Consider the following 21,027-nt stretch of genomic DNA (forward strand, 5'->3'; position numbering starts at 1 on the left):
ATTCGCTCATTCCAGCCCTGGCTGGGCCTCCTGCTCATTCGCTGTGCCTTCTGGAACCTGCCAAGCCCTCTCTCACTGGGGTGTGAGCCCCCTGGCCTCCTTGCTGTGGGTGGGAACTGGGCGGATCCTCCAAGTTGGGGAGGCAGCGGAGAAGCCAGGCCCTACCTGCACCCCACAAGCAGTCACACGTGAGGATCCCCTCCTGCTCTGCCCCTGCTGAATGGATATTGCAAGGACCTGGGAGCCCCGTGATTGTCCTGGGACCCCCCCCCAAGTCCACACCCATGCTTATCTTACTCTGATAGTGTCCACAGGGGCCCCTGGCAGAGAGCATGACATCCTGCCCAGGCCTCCACCACCAGCACCAACCAGAACCCACCCAGCACCCCAGGGAGTAGCCGTGTTGAGGGACACGTATCCCTGGCTGGACCAGGGCAGACAACATGCCTAGCCCTGTCTCAGAGAACCCCCCCACCACCACCAATGGTCCCAGGCCACAGGGCCCCCAGGGCCTCGGCGGGGGGGCCCAGGGACCAAACTCAGGCCCCCCCTAGCTTGCTGTGTAGCTTCACGGGTCCCGGGGTCTCTCTGCGCCCGTTTCCTTGCCTGAGAACCCCAGCTTCTCGGGGTCTCTGGAGCCCAGTCCCTGTTGGGTGACCCTCTGCCTCCCCCTGGTGGTGAAGAGCCCACACTGCCGTGGGCCCGGGTCTCCACTGGACGGTGGAGCAGACCCCTCCAGGCTGCCCTCCACCACGCATCTCACCCTGGGGCGTCTGCTGAGAAGAGCCCATTGCGCCCAGAACCCAGGAACAATGCTGAGCCTGCGTGGCCCACTGTCCGCTGACCGATCTAGCGGCCGACCCCTCCACTGTGGGCCCTCCCGCCTCTCCAGTGGGGGTCCTGCTGTGATGGGCCAGCCAGCAGAAGACCTCAAGTACCCGCCTCCCACCACCCCCCGCCACTGCCGCTGGTCCAGATACACCCACATGACCCACACGCAGCCCCTCTGTCGGTCACCAAAGGCTCAGAGAGGGCAGGGCCCTGGCCCAAGACCACCGAGCCAGGCAGCAGAGTGGACACTACAAACCCATCTCTGCACCAGGCAGCCACCCTCCCTGTCCCATGTCACACCCTGGCCTCAAGTCCCCAGAGTGCCCGGCTGAGACTTCAGCACCCCTTAAGGGCAACAGGATGCAGTGGGAGCTCTGTGGGTCCCCAACATACTCAGCCGGGGACCCCGTCTGCCACCAGCCTGGGGAGTGCTGGTGCTGAGCCCCTGGGGACGGTCCACCAAGACCGCCACAATGGGCTCCCACAGTGGTTGGAGACAGCACAGACAAACAGGGAGACAGGCCCATGGAGAAGTTCCTCTCCTGGGGTACCCGAGTGAGGGCAGCATGGGGCAGGGACTCAGGGTGAGCTGCAGGGGGTCTGCTCCCCTTTGACCTTCGCTGACCTGACTGTGCCCACTCCACCAGACATGGGGAAAGGCAGTGAGCCCCCCTCCCTGTGGGACACCAGGCCCAGGCTTGGATTCTTCTGTCCCCTCTCCCCTCTGCCCCCAGGCAAGGTCACAGATCTCAAGCTTTGGAGATCCCCACTTGGGGCCAGTCCCTGAGTGCAGTTGGCACAGACCTATCCTGTCCCTGGCTGAATCCATGCAGCCAGGTCAGGAAGCAGGCCCAATGCCCATCTAGGAGCATCCAGACCAGTTAGAGAGGGTCAGCACCTGCTCAAGGCCATGGGCACATCCCCACCGATGCATAAGTGGACGCTGGGTAAGACCTCAGGCCAGGCGCCAGGCCGCCTGGGAACACGTGGCGAGTAAGAGAGCGAGCCCAGTCCATGTGGTCACTTTCTTTATTGTGGCAGCTCAGAACCCACAGGGAGGAGGGTGCAGTTCCCCACCCCCACGGTGCCCGCCCTGCCCAAACTAGGGGCAAGGGTGTTCTAGCCGGCCAGGCAGCTCACTCAGGGGTCCTGCTTTTGCTCCTCAGGGACAAGACCCTGGACAAGCTGAACTTGGACTTCTTCTTCTGGTCTCCACTGTTTCTCTGGAGGTCTAGTGGGGGAAGGGGATAGACACTGAGGATACTCACCACCTCTTGGCCACCACCCCTGCCACATTTGTCCCTCCCGCCCAGTCCTGGGAGCCCTCCCTGGGCTCCCAGAGCCTGGAGGAAGCCAGCCCCCGACAGGAGCCCTGAGCCTCAGCCCTCCCTTGGGGAACTGCCTCTGTGCCTGCTGTTAGAGCTCCCGCTGGCCTGGGCACCCTCCTACCCTGACCACATGGTCAGCAGCTGCCTCTCAGCCCCACTGAATGATGGGAAGCTAGCTCCCTTGGGGTGAGCCTTCCTGTCCTCAGGCTATATCTGTCCATGGGTCCTGGCCCCCACCCCCACAGGAGACCCAGCCCGGACCCCCCACCTCTGCCCTGGCCCCCCCGTTACCCAGCCTCTGGATCATGTTCTGTAGCATCTCGTCCTCCTCTAGCTCCCTGAAACAGGAGAAGCACAGCAGTGAGGGGCTGCCCTCAGGGGCGAGGGACGTAGGGCTCCCTGTCAGACTCATAGCCGAGCCCCCAGCCCATGGGACACCTGGGTCAGCTGTCTCCCATCGGCCAATAAGGCAGCGCCTGCCCCCTCTGGGCCTGGACCCTCATCAGTGGCACAGGGACAGGAGGGCCCTGAAAGGATCTGGACCAGGGCTCCCTCAGCTCAGATGGGAACACGTTTAAATTTGGCCACTGACTCTGTGACCTTGGCAGGTCCCTCCTTTATGCACAGGGACAGATGTGCCCCTAGGAATGGTCAGGAAGCCGGCAGCTGCCCCCAGGGCTGGTTGGAAGCCAGAGGCCATCCCCAGGGCTGGTCAGGAAGCCAGCAGCCCAGTGCAGCACCAGGAGACATGGGTGGCTGTGTGTATTTAAATAAAAATAAAATCTAAAGTTCCACTCCCCTGTTGAATGGATCCCAGTGAGCCGTTCACATTGTGGAATGTTCCAGCAGCAGGTGCTGACCCCTGAGGGTCAGGGAACATGGGGCTTGGTTGGGGGGCAACCTCTAAGACAAGGCAGCCTGGGTCTGCCCTCGGCCTCAGGGCCCCCTCCTGCAGGACACAGTGTCGGGGGGGGGGCATCCTCCCTGCTGATGGTGGGGAGAGGCTCTGTGCAGAAGGTGACCAGTCAAGGCCTGGCAGGGAGGAGCTGGGGTTCTGGCTGCCCCTCACCTGGGCCCCAAGCCCCGCCCTCACCGGAGTCGGTCCTCCTCCAGGAAGTCCACGATGTTGCTGCGGTCATCCACCGTGCTGATGTACTGGCTCAGCAGCTCTTCCTCACGCTGCTGGTCCTGGAGGGACTTCAGATACTCTGCAGGGACAGCCCGCCTTCAGTGGCAGCCCTGCTATCCCCACCCTGCTCAGGGACACAGCGTCCCCATCCTCGAGGGTCAGGCTCCTCCCCTGGAGGTGGGGGAAGGGTCTTGGGGGCAATGGGAACAGAGTCTGCCCTTCTGCGGTGAGCTCTTGGCTACGCCAGATGGACAGATAAACGGATGGATGGGTGGACAGCTGGACAGGTGGGTGAGTGAACGAATGAATGAATCAGTGGAAGAACGGCCAGATCAGACCCAAGTGCCGCTGCCCCCATCCCACAGCAAGGAAGGGCAGGGGCAGGACTGCCGGGCTTCAGCCCCACCATCCGCAGTACCCAGAGGCCATGCTAGTCAGGGCTTACAGCCTGCACACCCAATCAGCTCGCCTAACCACTGCAGCTGATGGGCGTGGAGGTGGTAATCACTGTAGTGAGAACAGAGAGGGTGAGTGCCCTGGCCAAGGACACACAGCCAGGAGAAGAGGTGCTGAGACTTGACCCTGGGCAACCCATCAGCCTCTGCCAAGGTGGCTGCCCAGGTAGCCAGGAGGGGCCTGGGAGAGGCCGCCCCCACCCGCCCACCCCGCTGGCTGTGGCTCCCTGGGGTAGGCAGGACTCACTGGGCTTGGCCATCAGCTGCCGCAGCTCCCCCTCGAGGTCCAACTGCTGCTCCACCAGCCGCTGGTCCCTGGCCCTGCCGAGGGGACACAGGCGTGAGGCCCAGCCCACCTGGCTGGCCACCCCCACCTGCCTAGTGCCTGAGCTGGGGTGGCTGGAAGAGGAGGTGGCCGTCCAGGAGAGGGCCCCTTCCGGGGGAGGAGCCTCTGGACCCCTCACTTGTACATCAGCTCCGACTCCTGCCGCAGCAGCAGCTGCTTCTTGTGGATGAGCTGGAACCAGTCCACCATGAGGGCGTCCTCGGAGGCATCTGTGGGGAGTGGAGGGGCCAGGATGGCTCAGCTAGGACCAGGGCGGCTCCAGGGCAAAGCTGGCTAAGGCCAGGCTGGGGCACCAGGCAGGGTATGGGCTCACCTCCCTCGGCGGCACGGAGATGCTTCTCCAGTTCCACGCCCCTGAGCTCCAGGGCGTCCAGCTGGCTCTCGATGTCCTGCATTTGCCTCTGGATCTCCTCTGGGGGCATGTAGTTAGGGGGCAGCTGCAGACAGAGGGCTGGTGAGGGGCCGTGGGAGACGCCGGGCCATGCCCCGGTGGGCGGCGTTCCTGGACCCCCTGTACCGGGGCTTACTCACCCTGGCGGAGTTGGTCACTGCCTTGCCGGGTGAAGAGGGGACGCCAGCCGAACCCAAGGGCTTCCCTGCTAAGGGCGAAACAAGTTTCCTGGACCTGGCGGCACCAGGCCCAAAGCTGTGTTGACCCCACCCTGCCTGCCCAGCAGCCCTGCTCGCCCCTCACCCTGGCAGCCCTAAGCCGTGCCCTGCTGGTGCCCAAAAGCCAGAGCTCACAGACGATCCAGGCACCATCCCCCCGGCCCCTGTGCCCCCCCGTTAGCAGCCCAGGCACCCCAAGTGCAAATGCTCCACCATCACCAGGAGGACCTCTCTGGTCCTCCCCTCCCTACTGGTGGGCAAGGGCTCAGAAACAGGGTCCTCCAAGCCTCCTGCCCCACCCAAAGCCCCTCTGACACCACTGGGTCGTGTTCCCCAGGCCGGGCATCTGGAGCCCCCGGGTTCCCACCCAGCATTACCTGAGGGGCTGGGCGGAGGTCTAGCTGCACCCACTGTCCTGTCAGGCGAAAGAGGAGTCGGGGGAACGTGGACGGGCCCCTCGGAGCTCTCACGGGCCTTCCCAAGTGCCTCACCGGTTCGGGGCATCCGGGGCTCTGCCAGGACCCTAGACAGAGGGCAGGAGGTCAGCTGAGGGAAGGACAGGCTGCCCCCACACCCAGGTGCAGACAGCCTGAGGTAGGGATGAGCTCGTGACCAGCTGCGACCTTCCTAGAGCACAGATGTGTATTTCCGTGAGCACTCACCTGTGGGTGTGAGCCGCGTCCGCACACCTGGCGCAGGACCCCACCCCTGCTTCGGGCCCCCAGGCCACACTGCTACAGTGCACTCAGGGCGGCTGGTGTGACTGCCCCTGCCGTGACTTAGGCCGGTGTGACTGCCCCCCCATCACTCATGCTGGTGTGAACTGGCTTCTGCTACCACTGCTGAGATCCCGGCAGATGTGCACACATCCCTCCCATGGGTATGTCAGTCGGTCTGTTTGTGCGCCATTATTCACCTGCGAGCACTGGTGAGCGCCTACTCTGTGCCTGACCCTGTGTTAGCCCTCAGACCCCATGAGCACAAAGCCTAAGGCCCAGGCGCAGGTGCAGGTCCACGGGTGCGCCCCACCCCCCCGCTTCACCTCTCAGCAGGGTTTTTCTTCACAGGCTTCAGGCGGGTCCTCCATCCTGCCGGCCCGTCCTCCTGGTCTTCCTGGGGGCTGGCACTCATGCCTAGGTTGTAGGGCAGGGACACAGGTCACAGGGGGTGTTCTGCTGGATAAGACTGGCTCTCACCCACCCCCACCCCAGCTTCCTGTAGCCAGCGCCTCTTGAATACCCACACAGCCAGCCGGGCCCACAGGACAGAGTCGGGCTAGGAGTTGGGCTCAGGACTTCAAGCCTACACTGTGCTGTGTGTGCTCAGGGGAATCGCTCCCCTCTCTGGGCCTCGACTTTCCCTGATGCCAAACGGGTGAGGGGGAGGCCAGGTGAGCCCCATGGATGCTGAGTGCCCATGTGTCTGTGGGACGGATGGCTAACGTGGGACAGCCCATCTGCTGGCTTCCTCGGCTGAGAACAGAGTGGCTTTCTTACGGGGGGACTCGGCTGAGGGAAAGACCTCGGTAAAACACTGAGCATGGGGTGTCATGTGAGCCTAGCTCAGTAACGCCAGGGTGCCCGCAAGAGATACCCAGGCACCCAGAAACAAGGTAACTCCACAGTTACCCCAAAAAGTGTATGAAACGGCGCCGGGAACACGAGGCCACAAGATGGTAGTAAGTGGTGGGAGGGGCCTCTGGGAGGGACCCAGGCTCAGGGGTGGCTCCAGGACGCAAGGAGCCCCGGGGCACTGCTGTCGGGACAGAGCAGGAAGGACAGACACACACAGGAACCATGGACGCGAAACCCCAGGGAAGAGGGGGTGAGGCCACGACCAGGGCAAGGCAAGAGAGGAATCACGGACACCCTGGTGTGGTCACCAGGGACAGTGACGCCGATGACCGAGGCCATGGGGCCTCAGCAAGAAGGGCCTGTGAGGCAGGTGGGTGGCTAACAGTGACCATAAAGCCGCGCCACCCCAAGAACATCGGCCGTCCCGAAACTTGAGTCAGGCAGAGTGGGGAGAGAGCAAAGACCAGGCTGTGATCCAGGAGATACAGAGGACAGACACTCAGGGCTGGCGAGCCCAGGCGCCAGGCAGGAACCCGAAAATCACTGCAGAACCACAGGCCAGGGAGCGCCCACCCCACCTCTGCTCCAGGGGAACTCTTACCCTTCAGTGGTGGGGCCTCTGGCTTCGGCCTGGAGCCGGCACTTGCCCGACTGGCCCCGGAGCACACAGGCGGGCTCTTCCTGCCCGCCTGGGACGATGTGGCTGCCCCTGACGTGGTGCCCACCTTCAGGGGGGCTGGAAGCTCAGGCCTCGCTGGGGGGCTAAGGGCCCGGGGAGGTCCCAGCTGTGCTAGCTTGGCTGATGGACTTGCTTGTGGCCCTTCCGTGCTGGTATTGGATTGCAGAGCAGGGGAGGGCCTATGGGTGAGAGCGTAGGCATCAGATACAGGTGGACCCAGGAGCCCTTCCCGCCACAACCCCCAGGCAGAAGCCCCTTGGCCTCCCCTGGCAGCTGATTCCTAATGTCCACCCTCCTGACAGGGACAGACAGCTCCTCCAAGGGAGTAGCCAAGGGCACCCACTTCTGGCACAGGTGTATACGGCCCTGGATATTACCTTCCCATCTTACTCTGGTATGGGCTGAGATTAAAACACCCCCAAAACACACTGTGCACGGGGTGTGGGGAGGGGCCACACCCACAGCCCTGCCCCCTTCCAACTACCTGCCCAGAGCCAGGATGCACTGGGCCCGCCTAGCCCCATCTGAGAAACATGTGTGAGGCCTCCCCATGGGTGGCCCATCAGCGGCCATCCTGCACCCTCTTGGGGCACATGTGTGCAGGAAGCAGGACTGCCAGCTCCCAACAGGGCCCGGGGCAGGGGGCTGGGACCTCCCCAAATCAGAGCAGCTCCTCCATGTGCCCCATGATCCCTAGGAAACAAGTCTCTCCCTCCTGCTTCTCCCCGCCATCTGAATGCATGGTGACCAGGGTAGCCCTAAGCCAGAATGCCGCCCCCAAATAAGGGGCCCCACGAGGTAGCAGGGATGGCATCGTCAGCCAGCCTGGTGTGCAACCTTCTTACTCACTAGGCCACCGTTGCATGGTGAACGGCTCCCCACTCCCCGCCCCAACATTCACATCCACTTGGAAGCCCAGAGCATGGCCTTATTGGGAAACAGGGTGTTAGCAGACGTAACCAAGTATGGATGAGGTCATCCTGGATTAGGGAAGCCCTAAGTCCAGTGACGGGTTCCTTATAAAAGACAGAAAAGTAGAGGACACAGACACAGAGAAATTCAGGTGACCCTGGAGGCTGAGAGGGAGGGTATGGCCGCAAGCAAGGAAAGCGGAGCCACCAGGAGCTGGCTGTCCAGTAGCCTCCGCACATGACCGCGGGGACACTCCATCCATCAGGGCCCGTTCCATGTCCAGCGTGCAGAGGGGACCGGGGGAGTTGTGGGGGGATGCGCTCTGCCCAGGTCAGACAGGACACTGGGACCTCTCCCATCCTTTGGTTCCCCATTGGGTGTCCTCCACGTGTGCCATGTAGAGGCCCCAGGGGACAGCATCCATGCCCCTGAAAGCCGAACCACCACAGCTCTAAGTGACAATGGTGTCCCCTCCTGATGACCACCGGGCACTCTGGGTCCCGTCTTATTCCCACTTCCCAGACAAGGAAGCTGAGGCTGGAGAGCACACCCAGGTAGGGCCTGGAAGCCTCCTCAGCTGCCCCTGACCCTGCCCAGCCCCTCACCCACCTGCCAGGCAGCTGGGCCCCGGTGTCCCCGAGCCTGGGAAGGGCCTTCCGGAGGCAACTGAGCGCCTGCTCCCTGCTGCTGTCCCCAGAAGCCACATCTGCTGGAGCAGGGGCCCTGCCCGCCAGGCCGGGGCTAGGGGTGGGCCTGGGAGTCTGGAAGAATCTCTCGCGGGCCTGCTGCATCTTGGAAGTTGATGGGGTGCCGTCTGGGGCGTCTGCTGGGACTGGAGACGCTGGGCCCACACTGACCTTGGTCTGGGGGACTGCCACATGGGGGGTCACCGGGCTTTGCGGGGTGGCCAGGTGCGAGTCCGCGGCACTTGGCATGAGGGCAGGACGGGGACTGACAGCTGCCTTGTCCTGGACCAGCGGTGACCACCCCGCTGGGGAGCTGTTGGCCACACGCATGTTGGCTTTGCCACCCTGGAGGCCCGCCGAGAAACCGGGCCTGGCTGAGCTACCCGCGTGGACGTGGGAGGAGGCGGAGGCCGGAGGCTCAGCTGGAGTGGGGACACCCTTGGCCGCTGAGTTGCCCACCACCGGCTCCAGGGCCGCTGGCCTGGCTTTTGGTCCTGTGTCTCGGAGCCCATTTGCCTCCTGGGCCTTGCACGGGGCACTGAGCGGCTGGGAGTCCGAGGGCACAGCCCCTGGCCGTCGGGGGCCCGGGGTCCGCAACGTGGGGCTTGCGGACGTGGCTTCCAGGTCGTGGCTGGAACACACGAAGACGCCGGGCTCGCCGGTGGGCCTGTAGGCCCCAGAGGGCAGCGTGTGGGAGCACTGCTTACACCTGAGGAGGGGCAGAGGCAGACCCGTGAGGATGCTCCAGGCAGGCACGCGCGCCCCACTCACGCACACGCCTGGGCACAGGTTCGTGCAGCCCCATGTCCACGTGTGTGGCGGGGACTCACTCGACAGGCAGCCCTCCTCGGGGTCATTTGTGTCTGTGCCTATCAGCGCGGCATACGCACACACACATGAGCACACGCACGCGCCGGCCCCACCTGAAGCAGCTCCGGTGGTAGAGTTTCCCGTCAGCCAGGTGTCGCTGCACAAGGTGCACGTGCTTGCCGCAGACCCCACAGGTGCTGCTGACTGAGCTGCTCGGCGAGGCCTGGCCCATGGGAAGGGTGCCAGCTGTCATTTCTGAGCACCCCCCAGGCCTCCCTCCTGACCGCTGCCCCATCAGTGGGTGAGAAGATCCCACTTTACAGACCAGAGAACTGAGGCCCCGAGGGGAGAAGCCTGCCAGATGCTGCCAGGAGGGCCCATGCCCCAGCTGGCCAGACTTCAACTTCAGGGTCTGCAGCCCAACCCCAGCATAGGGGGTCTGGGGGCACAGAGGACAGGTTCATGAGCTCCTGCAGCCACGGGAGGGGCAGCAGCCCTAACAGCAGGCTCGAACAGCAGGGGGCGCCCAACCACAGCATATTCCCTGCCTTGTCCCTGCCTCTGAAAGTGGGGATACCCTAACGTCCTGGGCAGGCCAGGAGGACACACCCAGGATTCTTTCCTGGCCCACCCACAACAGAGGGGCAGAAGGTCACAAAGGTCAGGACTCAGGGTCCCAGCTGTGCTCAGCCTGCACCACCTCCCTGGGCCTCAGCGACCTATGAGTACAAGCGGGGTCCTATCCCGAGGTCGGGATAGGATCCCACTCCCAGGTGGTGTAGAGGTCACACTCAGTGCCAGGAGCCAGAGGGAAGGCAGAGCTGGGGCACTTACGGTCTTTGGCAGCAGGCCCCTTGAGCTGCCGTCCTTCCACTGGATGGTGGGGTTTCTGTTGGCTGGAGACAGTGGCTGCTCCTGGGCTGTAGTGGGTGAGGGCCTGGCCGGCTGGGATGTGGCCTTCTTCCCAGATGGCTCCTCGCTGGACTCCGATGAGGGTCTCTTGATACCAGCCATGCCCCCAACTGCCATGACACAAGCAGGGTCAGGCTCTGAAAGCATCTGGGGCCACCCCTGGTCCAGGTCTCCTGTGGGAGCCCAGGGCTGCTGGGAAGGGCAGCTCCCGCTGTCCAGGGGCGCGGGAGGGGTGGCCGAGAGCAACTGGGCGCACATTCCCAGCGGGGGCCTGGCCTCTCCCACAGCCCTCCCCTCTGGCTCTGAGAGCCCCGATCTGGGGTCAGGGAAATGGAACTTTTCTGTTTCTCCACAAAGTAGAAAGATCAAGGAGGGGCTGGTCCTGTGCCCAGAGTGATTCCGGGGATTTCTGAGGCCTGGATGAGGAATGTGGGGGGAGGGGAAGTGGCTGAGCTTTGGGGTGCACAAAGCAGCTAGAATAAAGTCCCTTGGGCCTGTCCCTCACCCACGTGCCCTGCCGGAGGCCCTGGCTTGCCAAGGCCAGCCTGGTGTCTATAAGGCCAAATGTCAGGACCAAATGGCGTGGTAGGGGGTGCGGCCTCTGGAGCCAGGCCCGGGAGCCCACACAGGGTCTGCCAAGCTGCCTGAGGCAAGAGTTGTGGGCACAGTTTCCAGGCGTGTAGATGGGCAAGCTGAGACCGAGAGGGTGAGCAGAGGCAGGATCTGGGTGCATCCGTTTGGTGGACAGGTGTTGGGGGGCCTGCAGGGTCTGAACCCATGCTCATTACTTCCAGAGCATGGAAGGGCCTTGCTCCCCTGGGGAGACCACACCTCAGGGAGCCCCACACATGTGGCACCAGAAGGGCCTCCCTGCCCGCTTTCTGCCCTACCGGGCAGCACTGGCAGCCAGTGCTGAGCTGGTGCGGGGGGGTCATGAGGGCCAAGAGGGCGGGTGGGCCTGGCCGTGCGGGCCGTGCAGAGGCAAGGTGGGAGAGGGCCTCCTGACTCACTGGGGGAGCGTCCGTGGAAGTAGTTGTAGTACTGGGACACATAGGTCAGGATGCTCAGCCGGTCAGGCACCTTCAGGGCCACCATGTCCTCAGCGTCCAGCAGGGCTGGGATGCCCAGTTCCTCCTCGGCCACACGGAAGGCCTGGTAGGGGGTGGTCAGCATGGGTGGGCTGGGGGACAACCCCTCCTCCTTCCCTGCCAGCCCACCAGTTCCTCCAGGAAGGAGGCCAGAAACCCGCTTGAGCCCAGATAGTTCTGGGTTCAAGGCTCACGCTCTGCTCAGGCTGCATGACCTCCCTGAGCCTCAGTTTACCAGTCCGTACAACAGGAACCATATCCTGGCCACGCAGGAGCCGGTCCCTGCCGGGGCCAGCCTGCCGTCTCCTGCCGGCAAATGCCCGTCCCTCACCTGATGGTCCTCGAGTCCCACGTGCACCCTTCCCCTAATGGCTGACACAGCCACACCACACCTGAGGGCAACACCTCAGTCTCCAGGTGTCCGAAACAGGGCTCCAGGGGTGACCTTCCTGCCATGCTCAGGCCAAAAGCCTCAAATCTCCTTTGACTCCCCTTCAAAGTACATTCAGAATCTGACTCGCGGCCATCATCATCCCCTTGCCGCCCACCCCGCTATCAACACAGTTCCTGTGGACCCCGAGCACTCCCACAAAGCAACCCAGGAGAGGAGGCCAAGCGCTTCCCATGCTCTGCCAGCCCCACTCTGCTCCCACCGCCTCCCTCACTCTGTTCCAGCCTTGCTCCCACTCTGTTCCCCGCCTCCCCAAGTCTGTTCCCACCGTGCCCCCACTCTCTTCCAGCCGCACCCCGCCTCGCTGTTTCTCCTCCTACCCAGGTCCCTGCCTGCCCAGCGCCCTGGCCCGGGGAGCAGCCCCCCCACCAGGCACGCCCCTCCCAGAAGTGCCCAGGGGGCTCCATCTTTCCGGGGCCGGACCTGCCCTGTCCCCTCATGAGGCTGCACACAGCTCTGCCGCACTGTCCCTGCATGTTCATCCTGCTGGCGCACGCTACAATGTCGCTACAGGACTTCCTGCCGCGACGGACGAGCTCCCGTCCAAGCTGTCCATCCTGAGGGCGACACGTGGAGAGCGCGGCTGCAGAACTGAATCTGTCCTTTATTTCATCTAAATTAAGTCAAATTGAAAGGCAAACCACCAGAGCCCAGTCCGACACCCCACTGGAGAGCCGGCTCTGGGAGGAAGGGCGTGAGTCTGTCTCTCTAGGCAACGGCCTCCAACGACAATGGGGTGTGTTCTGCAGCAAGGAAACTGAGGCAGGGAAGGGTCTGGCGGCAGCGCGGCAGGCAGTGTGCCCAGGACCCGGCAGCCAGGTGGTAGGCAGGCTCGCACTGCAGGTCCCCGTAGGGCAGGGCAGGGCCACCGGCCCGCCAGGACCCACCCCAGGGCTGGTCCTCCCAGAGCCACCTCTGGCCCCTGTCTGCCGTGGGTGGGAACTGAGTCCCGACCCCTGCCTTCCCCCACAGGAAGAAAGGGACCAGGAGGTCCAGGGTACTAGACCAGAGGCTGTATTTCTAGGGTAGGGTGACCTGGCTCAGGACAGGCTGCGGAGCTCAGCAGTGTGTCTCTGGCCACCAGGTGCTCACCTGCTAGGCCAGGAGCTCCCACAGCTGCCCTGGGGGCGCCCAAGGGGATCTGGCACCTGCGTGACAGTGCAGGAAAGACTGGAGAAACGGGGGCACTCACCAGTTTGTTGTTCTCATAAATGTTTTCCTTCCTGAGAGCATTGAAGTCTCTGGAAGAGAGAAAGACAGGTGTCTGAAGTAGCTCAGGGAGGGAGACCGAGGCACGAGGTCACCCAGCACCCCAAGCGGGCAGAGCTGGCCCTGTTCCGGGCTCAGCAATGCTGGTCGGCACCTGGGCAACCAGGCTGACCAGCATGCTCCAGGCAGAGGGTCCCCACAGGGTGGGGAAGGGCCACAGCCAAGGCAGGATCCACCGCAGGGCCCTGTCTTCTGAGAGCCACCTCCGGTCAAGACAAAGGCACCAGCCTGGGCAGCACAGCCAAGCACATGTCCCAGTGGGCTGCTTCCAAATTCCCAGAAGCCTGTGGGCCTCGTGGGTCACCGGAGGCCCGTGTCCCAGGGGTGAGAGCAGGGGGTGGACATAAGAGGCAGTGGGGAATGGAGCTCCACGCTGCCCACTAGTCAGGGCACCGCCAAAACCTGACCTCGGGGGTGCTGAATGTCCGAGGTGCCAGGCCCAGCCTGGACGGGACTCTGGATCCCCGCCCAACGCGGGCACACCTCAGCTCACTGCCCCCCTGCAAGGTGGCTCCAAGCAGGAAATATGGCCGGCCCGGCAGCCGCCCATCCTGACACAGGCCACTCAGATACCCACTCGCGGGGCCTCTGCCGCAGCTCAGCCCCTTCAGTATGTGCTGGACGGTTCTGGAAGCCCCGCAGCCTGGGGAAGGGCTCAGGCTGGGAGCTGCATCCTGACCCAGCTGGGCTGCGCTATTGGACCCAGGGGGAGCCCTCTCCTCTCTCTCTTAAGGCCTTAGTGTCCCCGTCTGGGAGGAGGATGGCAGCTTCTGACCGGAACTGGGGGGTCTGGCTGCAGCGGGTGCGGCAGGGAGGGGACGGGGCTGCCGTGTGCCCAGCTTCCTCCAAGGAGGCCCCCGCCAGCCTCCAGCCCCGCGTCCATCTCCCTGCCCTGCTTTGGGGAGAACTCGCCATCTGCTCAGACCACCCCCCAGGTAACGTGTTCCAGATGCTAAGACCACCCCATGAGCACAGACGGTGCTTTTGTGCATGGGACAAGATGGAGGCAGCTCTGTCTCCAGGAGACAGAGGGGCGGGCACGGCACCTCCTGGTTCTTCAGCGCAGCCTCACGCAGCTCACCCGGGGTCTGTCCCACCAGTGTCCACAGCACACGGAGGGGCCTGTCTCCACCCGTCGCCCAGGGGGCTCTCGGCAGCTGGGGCCTCCGTCCACCGCCCCCCTCCCTCGCCACCCCATCCCTTTGAAAGTTCAATCTCTTTTCCAGACCTGCCCCGGGTCACTGACCCACACGGCCGTGTCCTCAGCAAGATGCCCCGGTGGTGGGAGGGCAGGATAACAAGGTCTGTTTTGTCTGCAAACACGCGGGGAAGGGGGCCCCGGCCCCTGCATCTGCCGTGGGGAGGGGGCGCAGCGGCTCGCCTGGCGGAATGCGGGGAGGGGGGCCCTCGCTTCGCCCAGACCCCAAGGGAGCACCTCTCCGTGATGGTGCCGACCCCGCTGAGCAGGCGCCAAGATGGGCAGGTCAGAGCCTACCCCGTGGCCCTTCCACTCAAGGTCAAGGACCACCCTGCCCCCAGGACCCTGGGCCCTCAAGGCCTCCACAGTGGGCCCAGACTCCCCCGGCCAGTCTCACGGCAACCACACCCTTCTGCCCAGGGTCTTGCCCTCCCAGCCTCTTGAGCTCAGCCCACACTGCCCCCTCCGTGGGGCACACACTGGCCCTGCCTGATGCACCCGCCACGGCCCCTCCCCAGAGGCACCCCCCCGCAGGGCCCCAGCAGACTCTTCTCTGCCTCTGGCTGGTGGCCGTGTGAGCTCACACCCCCACAGCAGGGGCCTCGGTTGGCGTCGCCTTTGTCCCCGAGGGCCGCCTGGCCCGGCGCTCTGGCAGAAATCCCTGGACTGAGTTGCCCAGCAAACCCTTCAGAGACTGCCAAGGAGAGACCACACCCGTCCCTGCCAGGAAGTCCAACAGGACCAGCTCTCCACCCTCGGGGACTCTTGCGGGGACTGGCGGAACTGGGCCCCCCACAACGATCTGTTGGAGAGTAACCCCTGCCCCGGGACCTCAAAACGTGACCTTTGGAAACAGGATCTTCTTTACTGACAGAATCCCGTTCAAATGGGGTCATGACAGTGGGCCGTAATCCAGGACGACTGGCGTCCTTATAAAAAGGGAAATCAGGCCCCGGATGCAGAGGGGAGCCGGCCCTCCACCAGCCCAGGGGGGAGGCCCAGAGCCTCGGGAGGGGCCCCCCTGCTGGCTCCTGACTCAGAGGACACACGTCTGTTCCAGCCACCCCATGTGTGGTGCCTCGTGGAGCAGGCCTGACAGACAGACAGCCCGGCTTCGGCCAACCCTCCGTGGGAAGGTGGCATATAAGGCCTTGCTGGACCAAAATGCATGAGCTGCACCCTCAGGGGCCGTGCTGGCTGACCCTTGGTGCGACGGCTGCGGCTCAGAGCACCCCCACCCCTTCTACCCCTGTTAGATCGTGTTTTAGTCGAATTCCTGTCATTTAAATTCAGTTCCGTTCTGGTACGACTCCCAGGTGCCTGGGGCTCTGCACACACTGGCTGATGAATTAGTTCCCAGGCTCCCCGAGCGAGGGGACTTCTGGGGCGTCCATCTATTCTTCTGACATGGGCCAGCGAACGGACTCATCGCGTCTCTTCGTGTGTCCTGTGGCCGCTGACTGGTCTGCTGTCAGCTGGGCGCCGGCGTGGGCCCGGCCCTGGCCTGGCCATGAGAGCCAGGACACAGCCCCCCACCGCTGGCCACAGCTGACCACGACTGTTGACCTCACGACTGTTGCGCCAGCCCGCCTCCTGCCCCCACGTTTCGGGGCTCTTAGGAATGCGTACCCCCTTCCGAATTCCTGGAGAGCTGACCTCACGCTGTTTATTTCCCAGAACAAAACGCAGCCACGCGGGGGGTGGGCGCTGGGCTGGGAGGGGCTGCCCGAAGGGAAGGCGCCTTTTCCAGGCACCCCCAGTACATCTGGAGTTAATCCCACAGGGAAGGGGAGCGGAGAGGAAGGGGAGACACAGAGACAGACACACAGAGATGGAGAGGGACAGAGACAAGACCGAGGCCGCACGGCAGAAGGGGAGGGAGGCACTGGGCAGACTCTAGGACAGACCTCGGCAGCGTGGACGGCACGGGAAGGAATGGGACATGACAGGCGCCGGAGGCCCGAGGCAGGGAGAAGGGTCTCGGTTGGTGCAGGGCCCAGGGCCCCACCTCCTTGCACCCGGTGGACAAGTGAGACCCCTCAGCCTCACTGCCCAGCCGCAGGCCTCCCCCAGGCGGGAGTAGACCCTGACCCCGACCCTGGCCCGGGGCAGGGCCCAGCCAAGAGTCAGCCCTGGGGCTTCCGTGGTGGCCTGAGGCGGGTATCACAGGTCACTGGCCCCAGGTGGCCCCAAGGAGGTGGGCTGGCACCTCCTGGAGAGTCTGGCCGGAAGGAGGCCGCAGGGGCCTGGGCAGCAGGCCCTCAGGCCGGGGAACAGAAGGCCTCTGTCCCCAGGCAGCTTCCCGCTGGCCGAGAGGCTGGTGCGGGAGGGGAGGCCAGCCCGGCCGCCTGGGCCCAGCCCACCCTCTGCTCTGGCCCAGGAAGGGAAACAGTGCTGTCTCCAAGCATCTGGGTGGGGGGCTCTCCGGACTCCGGACTCCGTGTGAGTTTCAATGCATGTCTCAGGGAGCCCCGCCGCGGCCGCAGCATCACCGTCCCCCCCACCGGCTCTGCCCCAGCCCTGATGTCGGCCTTCCGAGCTGCAGGGACCTGGAGAAATATCAGGTCCCCCCACCTCAGGAGTGAGGGGCTGGGAAGGCCTCCTGCCCCCTCTTCCTGGTGGCAGCCGCCAACCCTACCTCCTGCATCTCCCCTGAAAACCTCAGCCACTTCTGGTCAGACCAGAAGAGGAAGGAGCCTAGCCGCCCGCTCCAGCCCTGACAGGTCTACCGCCCGAGGCAGGAAGGGGCTGTTTGTTCTGGGTGGCTCGGGCATGTACCTGGCTGCTTGGCTGAGGTGGCATCCCTGGGGACATGAGGCCCACCTGAGAAAGCCTAGCACTCTGGGGCAAGCTGACCAGAGAGGGGCCCTGGCTGCTGCTGCCTGGCCAGCTCTGGTGGGGTATCTCGGGTACGCTTGCCTCCCAGGGTCCCCGCAGGCCACCAGCATGTCACACGTGCCTCCTGGAGCCAGGCCGCAGGAGCAGAGCTGTAGTGTCAGGCAGCTGACCACCACCTGTCCAGCTCAGCGCCTGGGCTCCTTCACAGCTGTTCCCCAGGAAACCGCGGGAGGAAACGGTTCTGGTGTAGCAGGAAGGCTGGAGATGGGGCGTAGGGAAGGACTTCCTGGTGGCCAAGTCAGAGGACACAGAGCCGGATGTCCACTCTCCTGTGGCCAGAAGGCTTCTAAAGGACAGGGAGCCTAAGGGGGAGGGTCTTGTCCAGTCTGGCCTTGGAGGCATCCTCCTGGAGACAGCATCCTGGACTACTCCTTACTTAGTACTTCCTCCCCTCCCCACACCCCTAGGCAGTGGGTCGGGGGTGGGGTGGGGGGCACAGGGACTGGGGCGGGGGAGGGGTGCGTGAGCACAACAAAGGACACATGTGTACCCACAGTCAGCATGTACACAGCACCAAGTACATGCACAGCCTTCCACCAGCCCTCCAGCGCCTGCCATGCATTAAAAACTACTAACGTTCCACCAGTGACCACAAACAGAAACCCACTCCCTCCCAGTTCCGGAGGCCAGAAGTCCAACATCAAGGCACCGGCAGGGCTGTGCTCCTTCCGGAGGCTCGCAGGGAACAACTGTTCCTTGTACCTCCCCATGGGCTCCAGGCGTTCCTTGGTGTGCGGTCCCATCACTGTGTCTTGGCCTCCATGGTCACGTGGCCTCTTTCCCCTCCCCCCTGCACACAGGCACCTGCAGAGCCCCAACCTTGCAATGACACTTCCCAAACCCCTACTGTCCCTACAGAGCCCCAAGTGCACGCCCTTATCTGTAGCTCTCCAGCTATGTGCTCCTATCCACCAGACACCTGGCAGGTGCCAGACACAGTTCCAGGCACTGAGGGCAGGCAGTGACCAAAAAAGACATCCCCACCCTTTTGGAGCTAAAGGGCAGTGGGGGCAGATGGACAAAAACCAAGTCAGCAGTAAATGAGATAACTGATGCCCTCGATGTCACTCCCGGAGGCAGGGGCCAAGTTCACCTTCTTCAGTTTGCAGTGCTGAGTACACAGCAGGCACTCATTAACGGTTAAAGGACCAGTTGCTTGACGCCTGCTTGTGCCAGCACGGTACACACCCATATGTGCACACCTGTGCTCACGCTTGGGCAGTGCCTGCTGGGACAGGCTCAGGCGCCACATACACACCCACACACCCATAGGGGGGCCTCTACTCCAGCAGAGCAAGGAGCAGACAGAAGGCCCAGGGCTTGGAAAAGCCCTAAGTCTCCAGTGACACCCACAGTGTCGTCCTGAGGCTGACAGCCCGGAAACGGCCATACCCCATTTGCCTGTAACTGTGGATTTCTCCTGCTGCTCGGTCCCAGCTGCCTGGGCTCGGGCCCCAGCCAGCCTCACCTCAGACCCTCCATGCTCGCCGGGGGGCTCTGCCTGTCCGGGTCCTACCCTTAGCCCTCCTCCCCATCAAAGCTCAGCTTAGGATTTTCACTGTGGAAGCCCACTCTGCCCAACAGCTCTGCCTCCAGGCGTGACTGAGGTGCACCCCTGGGCAAGGGGCAGAAGCTGCTGCCTAAATGCCACATGGGGCGTCCCCAGGAGGCTCCAGTAATGCATTTCACAACCTGGGGCAGGAGCAGGAAGTAGGTGCAGGCCTTTGTCAAGACGAGCTTCCCTGTAGAGTGCCTGGGAGTACAGAGTTCCTCTGAGTTCAAGGGAGGGGCCCCAAGGGCCAGCCCCGGCTCCGCGGACGTGTTCTGTGCCCTCAGCAGGCTGTTTGGCCTCTAGGCCTCAGTTCCCCAGTCTGGGCAGACAGGGGCCTCGTGGAGGTACTGTCTCTGGCCTCTCCTAGCTCCAAGACCACCCTGGCAAACACACACCCCAGCCTACCCCTGGATCCAGCCACAGCTTCTCAGAATGCTTTTGAACATCATGCCTCTTCCGGAAGGCAGGTGGCCTTCAGAGGACCCCCTTCCTAAGCCCTGGTGCCCCCAGTCCAGGCACCCTCCCCTGGAGCTTTACCCATCTCTAGTTCACGAGTCGGGGGCCAGGCCATCAACACACAGACCTCTGCCCCAGCAAGCCAGGTCCCAGTCATTCAGCCGAACAGCATTTGCTGTTCGTGACAGACGTGGGGACAAGATCCAGCCTGCGAGCCACCAACTCCAAGAGCCTCCTGGGGCAGTCGCCCTAGTCCCTTCCCCTGCCCACGTTCCTTGTCTCCCAGGCATAGGGGCTCAGCCTCCACCTCATACCTGTCACTCTGGGGTGCCCAGGCAGGCCTGTGGGACAAGAGCTAGGAAGTCTGGGGCTTTCAGCTCTGTGCCTGTCCCTCTCCCACACTGTCCCTGGGCTGCATTCTTAAAGGTGCCTGGACCCCCTGGGGCAGAGACACAGCTCCTTCCATCTGGGGGGAAGTCCCTGGGCAGCAAGGCGCTGGGGTGGGGGTTGCACAGAAGGGCAGCCCTGCCTGCGCTCTCCCGGGGAAACCTCGGGGTGGGCCGAGTGGCTGTGTCCGGAGCCCAGCCTGACTCACGGACTGACTAAGCCAGTGGGGGCGGCCGGCCGGCCAGCCTGGCTCCAGCCCCGCTCCACTCGGTGGACGGTCAAACGCCACAGGGCGGGTCGTGATCGCAGGGACCCGGCTCCGCGCCGCCCATCCCGCGGTTCCGCACACACACCCCGCCCGGCGGCGCCACAGGCCCCAGCCTCAGTTTCCCCGCCTGCGGTGCACTCACAGGAGGTCGGGCCGGTGGCGGTGCAGGATGGCGCAGAAGGCCAGGCCGTCGCGGAACGACGTGGTCATGTTGGTGATGTTCACGTCCCGGTAGCCCTCGCACTGTTGCCGGCACCACTGCTGCAGCGCCTTGGTGGCGGCCATGCGGGCAGCGGCGCGCGCCCCGGCGGCGGCGGGGCTCCGACTGCGCCTCCCGGAGCCGCTGGCCGCTGCCCGCGCCCACCGCCAACTCCCCGCGCCGGCGCCCGGCGCCGACCGCCGCCCGAGCCCAGCCCGAGCCCTGCCGGAATCCTGCCAGAACCCTGCCGGAGCCCCGCAACCACAGCGAGCCTCAGCCGCGCCGCCGGCGGGAGTGCGGCCCGAGCCCGCCCCCGAGAGTCCCCGCCCCCGAGTCCCCGCCCCCCTGAAGGGCCCGCCCCCGAGTGGTCCCGCCTCCAGGAAAGGGCCACGGCCCCTAGGGTCCTCTCCCTCCAGGCTCCGCTTAAACCGACCACGCCCCCTCCAGGGCCCGCCCCCGCCCGGAACCACGCCCACCCCACGTGCCCTCGGAGCCCCTCTGACCTCCACTGCTCTTGGGCTGCTTCGGGAATTTCTTTTCTTTTTTAAGAGTTTTTGTTTGTTTGTTTTTTAATTTGACAGACAGAGATTACTAGTAGGCAGAGAGGCAGGCAGAGAGAGAAGGAGGGGAAGCAGGCTCCCTGCTGAGCAGAGAGCCCGATATGGGGCTGGATGCCAGGATCCTGGGATCATGGCCTGAGCCAAAGGCAGAGGCTTTAACCCAGTGAGCCACTCAGGTGCCCCCGGGACTTTCTTTTAAACGCTCTCCCACCAACAGTCGTGGAGAAGTCGGGGACAAATCCGATCTACAGACGGGAAACAGGCTAGGAAGTGTTGGAGCGCCCCGGCCTGCCTTTGACCTTGGGCACTCTTGACCCCAGGGAGGCCTCCCCGAGCCCCCCAGCGCGGGAACGCCCCTCACGTTCCTGGGCTTTCAGGGGTTTTTCCTCCCGGGTGCTCACGCTGGCGGGGGGCCAGGCTAGGCGGTGAT

The 21,027-nt window shown here is 64.1% G+C and overlaps 1 protein-coding gene across 3 annotated transcripts; it reads right to left on the reverse strand.

Annotated features, from left to right (window-relative positions):
- Positions 1-1,842: 1,842 nt before the first annotated feature.
- MICALL2 (MICAL like 2) lies at positions 1,843-20,164 on the reverse strand. 3 transcript variants are annotated; one of them, XM_044233134.1, is made up of 16 exons: positions 19,981-20,164; positions 13,003-13,051; positions 11,282-11,423; positions 10,194-10,381; positions 9,473-9,582; positions 8,473-9,258; positions 6,874-7,130; positions 5,741-5,831; positions 5,076-5,221; positions 4,621-4,685; positions 4,403-4,526; positions 4,208-4,298; positions 3,991-4,064; positions 3,253-3,367; positions 2,451-2,497; positions 1,843-2,062 (listed from the first exon to the last, which is right to left on the reverse strand). In XM_044233134.1, exons 1-16 carry the CDS (start codon positions 20,121-20,123, stop codon positions 1,968-1,970), a joined length of 2,523 nt encoding a protein of 840 aa, XP_044089069.1. In that variant the 5' UTR covers positions 20,124-20,164; the 3' UTR covers positions 1,843-1,967. The 3 variants fall into 3 exon arrangements, 2 of the variants coding, with proteins under 2 accessions (XP_044089069.1, XP_044089068.1); XM_044233133.1 differs by having other exon boundaries at positions 4,621-4,688; XR_006382240.1 differs by having other exon boundaries at positions 2,022-2,062; positions 3,229-3,367; positions 4,621-4,688.
- Positions 20,165-21,027: the final 863 nt, after the last annotated feature.

This window comes from Neovison vison, chromosome 14, assembly GCF_020171115.1.
Source record: "Neovison vison isolate M4711 chromosome 14, ASM_NN_V1, whole genome shotgun sequence".
In the NCBI taxonomy this organism is placed as follows: Eukaryota; Metazoa; Chordata; class Mammalia; order Carnivora; family Mustelidae; genus Neogale; species Neogale vison.

What these genes read in the sequence shown, in the direction of transcription:
- MICALL2 (XM_044233133.1), bottom strand. Translation starts at nt 20,123, where the DNA reads ATGGCCGCCACCAAGGCGCTGCAGCAGTGGTGCCGGCAACAGTGCGAG. An exon ending in GGGGCCTGCTGCCAAAGACC is followed by an intron (nt 9,583 to 10,193) that starts GTAAGTGCCCCA and finishes CCCATGGGCCAG; the next exon opens with GCCTCGCCGAGCAGCTCAGT. An exon ending in CTGGAGGAGGACCGACTCCG is followed by an intron (nt 2,498 to 3,252) that starts GTGAGGGCGGGG and finishes CTCCTGTTTCAG; the next exon opens with GGAGCTAGAGGAGGACGAGA.